This window comes from Neolamprologus brichardi, chromosome 4 (assembly GCF_056152115.1).
Source record: "Neolamprologus brichardi isolate AB-2024 chromosome 4, ASM5615211v1, whole genome shotgun sequence".
NCBI classification, from domain to species: Eukaryota; Metazoa; Chordata; class Actinopteri; order Cichliformes; family Cichlidae; genus Neolamprologus; species Neolamprologus brichardi.
In genome coordinates, this window is record NC_142107.1 from 17051988 (window position 1) to 17061107 (window position 9120).

At 39.8% G+C, this 9120-nt stretch overlaps 1 protein-coding gene across 2 annotated transcripts; it reads right to left on the reverse strand.

Annotated features, from left to right (window-relative positions):
• Positions 1–140: 140 nt before the first annotated feature.
• Positions 141–8271, reverse strand: snx8a (sorting nexin 8a). 2 transcript variants are annotated; one of them, XM_006798335.3, is made up of 14 exons: positions 8177–8271; positions 7996–8062; positions 7165–7292; positions 6247–6376; positions 5291–5481; positions 5061–5181; positions 4344–4480; positions 4110–4190; positions 3845–4005; positions 3527–3656; positions 3361–3429; positions 2799–2948; positions 1397–1546; positions 141–1081 (listed from the first exon to the last, which is right to left on the reverse strand). In XM_006798335.3, exons 2-14 carry the CDS (start codon positions 8015–8017, stop codon positions 1001–1003), a joined length of 1551 nt encoding a protein of 516 aa, XP_006798398.1. In that variant the 5' UTR covers positions 8018–8062; positions 8177–8271; the 3' UTR covers positions 141–1000. The 2 variants fall into 2 exon arrangements, with proteins under 2 accessions (XP_006798398.1, XP_035766820.1); XM_035910927.2 differs by lacking the exons at positions 6247–6376; positions 7165–7292.
• Between the last annotated feature and the right edge of the window lie 849 nt (positions 8272–9120).

Sequence of the window (9120 nt, forward strand, 5' to 3'; positions counted from 1 at the left end):
GTTTCTTCATAAAATACATGTTTAAACCAGTTCATTTGCAATTTGAAACATAGCTTCTTTAACATGAACCCCAAATTGCACCTTTGTTACATATATTTGAGTAAAGTATATTCTCTGTTATATGACAGTATGTGTGTACAAAATTTTTAGAAAAGTCAGACAGTGAATGAGAAGAAAATCCAGCAAAATTCAGACATTTTTGTCCTGATAATAATACACCGGTTGGCTGATGTGCGCAAAAATCTTCTTAAAAAAATTAAAGTGATGATTGTTAAATTGGGGCGATGCAGGAGTCCTGCTTTTATGTACAGCAAAGGAGTGTATTTAGGCAGCTTTGTCTTTGGTAGTAAATCAATAGCTTATAGTGTTATTATCGACATATTATGTCACTAGTGCCAGACATTATCCTTTCATAGATCTCACCCCTGCCCTTCATATTATCCTACAGTTTAAGGTCAGATGTTTGAAATAGCTTATAAAATAAAAACTGGGACGCTTGCAAATACTTCAGGCAGCGAAAACTCTTGTTGTAAAAAAAAAAAAACCAAAAAGCAGGAAAAGTATGCTGGTACACATCCCTACGAACTAACATTCATAAAATAAAATAATATACTGGTTCAATGTTATTAAGCAAGAACATTAAGGTTTTTAATAGTCCCATCCCTTAATAAAGTCAGCCTGTCTGTCCTTTACTACTTATTTCATCTTAGTGTGGAAAATTGAAATATCACATACAGGTGCTTTAACTAATGCACCAGGCTTGTATCTGTTGTAAAATAACACTTCATAGGATTTTCCTGACATGTTCAAATAACTATAAAAATTTAATGGTGAACTGGACTTACGAGCCAGCTGTTCCATGCAGGTGATATGGCCAATGATCAGACAAAACAAAACTGAATGAAAAAGCTGTGCCCCCCGCCCCCCTTTAGCATTATTTTGTAGTTTGCAATCCTCAGTGGCTGTGTTTTTCCTTTTTCATCTCATGTACATTTAGGTTTCAGATGGAGTGTTTCAATCCATTGTTACCGCTGAAGAGACACCCAAGCTTTGGCTGCAAATCACTCCACACCTCCCCCATCTAAAAAGAAAGGGAAAACAATAATGTATTTTACTGCACAGAACATATTGCTCAATAGTTTCCAGCTTTAAAAAAAAAAAAAAAAAAGAAGCATTCAAGTACTTGAACCACAGAAACTGAAAACCAGCGATCAGAAGGAAGTACATAACCATTACTGCTTTGCTTGGTTTCAAATCCCAGATGAAAAAGTTCGGTCTGTTCAGCTGTACCATCCATCAGTTTCAGTAGCCAATTTAAAACTTATTTGACCTTCCTGGAGTGGTGTCGCCATAAGGGCGGATCTGTAGAAAAGTTATTTTCAAAAGACTGTCTCACCTCTCGGTGTCCTTGGACCTGGGAGTTAACAAAAGATCCGAGAATGTGCGAGGTAATCGGAAGGTAAGTGAAGATAAGCTGTGTTTCTTGGTGAAGGCAGAATAGGGAGAAGTAGTTACGCAGCTCCATGGTCTGGATGGCATTTTCTTGCTGTTATTAGAATAAACATACAGGAAGATGTCTTTACCGTTCATTAAAGGATGGAAATGATTAGAAATAAAACACTTTATATGGAGTAAGCATTGTCTAATTTCATATGTACGTGTTGGGACTAAATAATGAGAAAAAAAAAAACAACATGATGGAGCTCTACTCTCATTGCCAAAACAAGAAGCACACAAATTATTCAATTACATTTAAAAGAGTCTATAGGATTTACAATTTTCCATTTTGTGTTGTCACGTCAACACTGTAATTACCTTTCATCATTCATTTATGTTGTACATAATAATACATACATATCTCACATATTAGTCAACTAATAATCTCTCTGTTTTTAGATAGCATTATATGCATTGACGGGACACTTTATGTATATTTTGTCTGCATAACCATCTCTAGGGTTTACAGAGAATGGCTTGAAAATGCTTTGCTAATGACAGAGGTCAGAGTGAAATGGCCAGACTGCTTCGATCTGACAGGAAAGCAACAGACAAATAAATAAAAGTAGCAAAAGAGCGTCTTTGAATGCACAACACATCTAACCTTGAAGCAGAAGGGCTACAACAGTCAAAGACCACACTAGATACCATTTCTGTCAGCTAAGAACAAGAAGCCAAGTTTACAAATTCACACAGATTCACCAAAACTGGACAACTGGAAACGGATGAGTCTTGATGTCTGCTGTGAGATTCAGATTGTAAGGTCAGAATTTGGTGTAAACATCACGAAGGCATGGATCCACCCTGTTTTGTTCAGGCGGGTGATAGTGCTGTAGAAACACGGGGATATTTTCTTTGCATACTTCAGGCGCTTTAGTAGCAATTAAGTGTTTAAGCAGTCTATTGAGGAGAATGCCTGTCCCTTTATGACCACATTGTACTCATCTTCTGATGGCCATTTTCAGCAGGTTAACATGACAATGTGTTCACTGTACTCGAATGGCCTTCATAGTCAATACATCTCAATCTAATAGAGCACCATTGGGATGTAGTGGAACAGGATAATGTGCAGCTGACAAATTTCTCTCATCCCCAACATTTTAATTTTTTATTTTTTTTAAATGGCTCACAAGGCTATAGCTCCATTCATATGCAAACCCACACAATTATACAGTCAGTGTGTGTGTTTTCAGGGCACATGTTACTATTATATGAACTTCAATCATTGTAGAATTTTACTTTTAAAGCAATAAAGAAGTTCACACTCTAAAGGCTCACAAAAGAGAAGATGAAATGATCACCTGAACAATTCGCGACTCCAGCTGCTCCACAGATGCCTGCTCTTTGTGCTGCACAGTGGCACTCATCATCTGCCTCTTCATCACACTGTACTTGTGCAATGCTTTCTGGTGCTCGTGGAGGACGCCCTTCTCATGCCGCTCACAGAGATCCTTGAGAAACAAAGTACTTCTTTATTTGACTCCAAATTGTAGGGAAACACGCTGTGCTGCACATAACAACCAGGGGTAATGGAAGAACTTTATGCATGTTGTTTTTTTGGTTAATAGATTTGATAGACGCTGTGGAAAATGATTTTCTTATTAACCCACCAGCTGCTTTGCAAAATCCAAAAAAATTCCACCCACGAATAAAAACAGCAATTTCAATGGAGTGAGGTTAAAACAGTCCATTGCATAATATTCTGACTTTGATTACTAAATGCACTTCATATTTAAATTTACAAATATTTATTGTGCTTCTATCAGAAAACAGCAGGCAGAACAAAAGTAACTGCCACACAAAAGGTTGAGGATCCCCTGGAGGTGGAGTGAAAGGCGAGAACCAAAAGTGAAACTCACTCACCCTGTACGACTGCAGCAAATCCAGGAAAAGATTCAATTTTTCCACAACATCATCTTCTTCTCGCCGGCCCTGAGGACATTAACAAAACAACATTTATTACCCAGTGCCAGTTTTGGACAAACACAGCAGAGCAGGTGGTGAAGATGAAAGACTGAAAGGGCTGTACCTGCTGAGCAGCTTTGTCAGACAGCACAGCGAACTCCACAGAAAGGCTCTTCAGCGACTGGCGCAGGGTCCCCCAGGTGCTTTGTGAAGAGGCCAAGGAGGGAAGAGGCGAGGCATCTGAGCCCAGTGTACTGCAGAAAATACAATATTACAGAGGGAGAAAGTAATATTGTGGTGTGCTCGCTGCCAAACTCATTTTAAGTTAACAACCAGGAACAGAATCACAGATAACACTGAGGATTTGAACCTTATTACCAAAAACTCCAATACCTGCGGATACTACAGAGAGATTAAGTTTATACCCGTAATAATAAAATACCTGAGCTCTTTGCCAAACATGAGGAGATCAGATGCATTGTCCTTAGAGCGCTCCACCATTTTCTCAGCTCTGTCCCGCAGCCTCTGGAAGCTGTTGTGGATATTTCTAATCATCTCTCTGCTTGTCGAAAACTGAGCCTGAATGTCAGCTGGGAGATATTCCTGTAACGCAAGCGAGGCAAAGCTCTTTTGTGCCGTCTGAATCCTTAAAAGCAGGCGATTCTTTATGAGAAAAGCACAACTGGAGTCATCAACCATGTGCAAACCTTTGCCTGAGTTGCGATTCTGTTAATCATGAACTCGTCACCCGTTTTCTTACAAGTGTCACGCAGCTTAGACTGAACATCCTGTGTGGGAAGAGGAGGGTGAGGAGGTCAGAGTTTGGGGGCACAGATTAGCTAAAACAGGATGCATTGCACCGTCAGTCATCATGACCATAATGCTTACTGTGCAACAGCCAGCACAAAAGAAACAGGGAGTAAGTTAAAGAAACGACATACAGAGCCACTGAAAGTGAAGAAGGTCTTGACCAGCTCATCCTCTGAGAAGAAGGGATGTCGAGCCACCAAGTTAAGAAATCTGCCGAGACCACGTCTCCTCCCCTCAATGAACTCCCGCTCGGAGAGAGAGGTCAGGACTGTGGACAGACGCAGCAGAGAGCAAACACGATGAGCAGTTTGACCAGGAGTGTTAGCACTGACAGAGAGGGGTGTGTGGGGTATAAAAGGGGGCCAACTTTAGCTTAAACTTGAAATCCATGTCAATTTACTCAAAAACCATAAACGGAGAACTCTTCCGATGCTATGCATCAAAAAGCACCAATGGTGGGAAGGCTGATTTGCATATGATGATGCATTTTTTTAAAAATATTCTACAGTTGATTAAGACTTAAGTGAGTCAGTGTCTAACCAAGCGTGTTTGTGAGGATTCATCAGTGCATAAGAATCTACATAAAGAGGAAACAGGTGGATTTTTACACATCACTAATTTCTTTGATTTTTTTGTTTTTAATTAATCAGACACATGATGTAACGGCTGTTTGAAACCTCCTGTATTAATATTTAAACTTTTATTCTTTACCTGCCAAAATGCTTGGCTACGTGTTTGTCAACCATTCTGTCGAGAGTATATCACCCAAATAAAAAGTAACAGACATGTTCAGCTAATAAAAATAAACTGTAAAATGATTCAATGCAGCAACAAAGACCCTGACCTACCTCCTTTTAACATCCTTTTAGGTGGCAAAGCTGGCACGACTCTGTAGGCAAATCTCTGAAGCAAAACCTCGTGGAAGACATCAAAGTCGCTATAACGCCGATAAACTGATATCTTATAACGCTGAATAAAACAAAAAGACAAGAAAATTTAAGAGAAAGAGTAATAGTGTAGTAGTTCACATAGTGTTCTAGACCATTGTAACACACATGTTTAATGTATCAGGTTTTACCTGGCTGGTGACCTGGTACTCCACATGTTTGAGGAACAGGCCTTTCTTCTCAGGAATGAGCTCCACCTGGACCGTGTCTTTCCCCAGAAGCCCGTCCAGCGTCTGCGACAATGTCAGCACGTCGTCCTGAGCCGGCTGCATCCTCAGCGTGCTCAGGTCCCTCGGCTCCCCGAGCTGAGGTTTCGGTAACTCTGACAACCACACAGCAACAGCCAAGATCCAATATTTGTTTTCCGTGATTGAATCAATGAATCTTAGAGAGAAGTGAATTTCTCAAGTGCGAGGAATGCCGATGTTAAAACCAAGACTACGTGTTTCCCTCTGTTTGTCTCCTGCTAGCCCAGTATTGTGTGTAGCATTCATGTGATCTGCTTTTCATTTCTTCTAGGACATTCCAGGAAGATCGTGAATTGAATGTAATGTACTCCCAAAAATGCATAAGACTCATTCTGGAGCTGACAAGGAAGTGGCATGCAGCAAGCTGCCACACTGGCCACACCTGAAATAACAGAGAGGGCCTTAAATAATCACAGAAGGTCGGGGATGGATCTAACTCAAGCCAGCATAATGGCTACCTCAATGAAAACCATAAAAACCTCTCCCCCTGTCATCTTCCCTCTGTGGGGCTCGTGAAAGAATGCAACACTTAAATATAGCAAAGTCTTCCCTACCAAAATAAAATAAAACTAAATGAAGCCACGTGAGGCAAGTGAAATGAAAATTTTACGCAGTTGGTACTTTTCAGTTTAGAGCTGTCATTTAAAAAAAACAACAACTTCTATTTAAAAGTGAAACCTTACATCTACATGGTCAATAAAAAGAGTGACATTTGTATCTTTGCAAATGATTTATCCTGACAGCAGAGGAAATGCTGGCGTTGCCGTTTTACACACTGAAGACTTTCCAAACTACTCATTAAGTAAAACATTTACTACTCTGCTGTCACTGTCCCCTACCTAGTATGCAGTTCTCCAAGAGTTTGGGACTCGGTTGCTTGCCCTGCTGAGCGAGAGCAATCAAAGCGAGCGCTTTATAGAGTGATAATTTGCTCAGGAATCCATCGGTGGAGTCAACATGCTCAGCAATCTGAAGAGAACAAAGACAATACGGCCTCAGGGTCACAGTCTTACAGTCTGACAACCAAATTCAAATGTGGTTTGCATTCCTTTTGCGAAAAGTGCGCAGTATACACAAAGGCAATGATATGCAATGAGGTCAGGGAACGGGAAACGGGAAACCTGCAGACATTCTGACTTCAGAGGAATTTTATATTGTGGATGTGTTGTACATCTCAGCATTAATGCAAACAAAAACCATGGGATACACCGCTATATATTCAATGCCTACAAGCCAACAATACTTCCTGCTGATAAGATATTCATCCCACTATCATTTGTCTCAATCACTCATCCAACTCAGGTTGACAGGGGCACTGGAGCCTATCTCACAGTGGCGACCTGATAAAATATTATGTCTTTATCTACTCTGTCTGCATTTGCTAACACTAACTCACAAAGCATCCCTTATCAAAATTAAAGTGAACAGTTGAGCAAAAATGTGGCATAGCAGCCCATTTAATTTATTAAATTGTCTCTTTGACTAAAGGCTTCAATTCACCAGTCTGTAATCCTTTTCTATGCCAGCTTCATGTCACTATAAAACTGTGAGTGCATGTGTCACATTGGTAATATGCAAAAAAATAGGGATGAGTCAATGAGATATTCCTCTATTATTTCGGTTCAGTGTGGGCTGTATAGTCCATTACAGTAGGCTGCTTTGGGCCAGTGCCGGTTAATAAGTAAAAGTTACAGTTTTAAATAACACTGCAGTCTCTACCTGTAGCAGCATGAATGCTTTAAATGTGGACCCCGCACCTGGTTTAAGACCACCTTGGAGAGATCGGTCCTTTGGAGCAGCCGCTGAAAAACCTCAACCTGCACTCTCTCATCTGTCCTACAGCGGATGGCCTCATGCACTTCCCTGTAATAGGCAGGAACTGAGCCTAAAAGAGGAACAACACCTACATAGCATCACAACTGCCAAAATATGAGAAATATGCCATCATTATAATGAAGTGGTATCCAGTGCAGGGGTCACGAGAAACTAATTTTATGAAACTACAGGATTTATTTCCTATCTCGTGGTTTTATATTACCCCTCATAGAAATTACAGGCTACTGTGTTGCCTTGAATTTTTTAAAGCATCAAAAAAACAGACAAAAAAAACAAATAAACAAGAAAAAAAATATCGGAATGTATTATATTAACAACTTCAGTTTTAGAGCAGTGCGGACTAGATAAGATTAATACAGCTCAGATAAGATCACTACGCGGTTTTTAGGTATTTCAGTGGGCAAGGGAAAGTTTTCCAAATGGAAGTAAAACAGCTCCCAAACTAAGTAGCACTGTTCACCGCTTACATAACCTTTACCGGGGAAAAAAATCACCAAGACTGTACCTTTACTGGTATCAAGAAAGCACCAACAGGTGAAATAAAACGCGCACATGACGGCTTTTCAAAAGAAGATTGATTCCGATCGTAATGTTGCCTACTCAGAAATTCTCATAGCGATTTTAGCTCGCAGGAATATTCACACTTTAAACTTTTCCGACATCGCAACGTCGAGAAAAATAAATAAATCCAATGTGGAAATCATTTGGCGATACTGTCATAAAAAGGACTTTAAGAAGTTTTGGCACTCTACCTTCACTGATCTCTCCTGCCATGGTTCAGCCTGTCATGTGAGCACGGGAGCACCTCCATGTGATTTCCTGAAGAAAAGAAAAAAAAACATGCAATTTATCTTAAAGTTGTAGCGATCGCTGGCTCAAGTCCGAGCCCAGAGATGAATAATCCACATGAATTAAGAGCAGTAATTCGCTTACAGCCACAGTTAATCACCAATTGTGCCTTTAAACTGCATTAATCCGAACCATGAAACGGATTTGGGGTGTGAAGAAGCGATTTATGAAGCTCCCAACTCTGTGAGACAGAAGTTTATCAGACTTATCAAACTTGCAATGGGGGGGAAATGTCTCGAAGGGGGATATTTATTTCATGGTTTCACTTGGGAGGTTTAATTTTAGTTTATTCTCTGTTCCTCGTTCTTTAAATTTGTCTGCATGAGCAATGGTGCCTTCATGTGCTCCTTGTATATTTTAGCTTGAGGCATAACAAGATGCACAGGCAGAGAGTTTAATTGACGTGATCGTTGTTGCTGTACACATAACCGTACTGTTTTGAGCTGTGTTATCTTTACGTGTTGTTGTTGTTGTTTTGTCGTAGATATCAACAATAAAGCAGAAAGAGAATAGAAACATGAAACAAAATAAACAGAAAACACTCTCAGATTATCAATACACATTATTTACAGGAATAATGTGCAAAATGCTTGAACCACACTTATTTCATTATATTTTGTTAGAAATATGGAAATACAAATTGTAACCATGCTTGCAGAATACTAATAAGCTTGAAAGTCAGTGTTTTTGGCACGACTACCTTCATTATTTAATACAGCCTGAAGTCTCTTATGGTTAGACTTTAATTTTTTATTGTAAAAGCATTTTTCAAGAATACTTCTCCGGGCTTCTTAAATGATATTCAAAGCTCTTCTCAGGATGTTGGCTGCCTATTGTTTCTTTCTTTGTCAGTAATGTTGGATCCAAGCTCTGGGGAGGCTAATCCATGACTAATAGTGCCCCACTGTGGGTTTGGGAGTCTTTGTTCTGTCCAAGTATGCTTTTACTCCCGTGGCATCATGTTTGGGTTCATCTTCATCATGACATATGAAGCTGTTACCAGTCAGATTTTTTAGATAGCACCACAT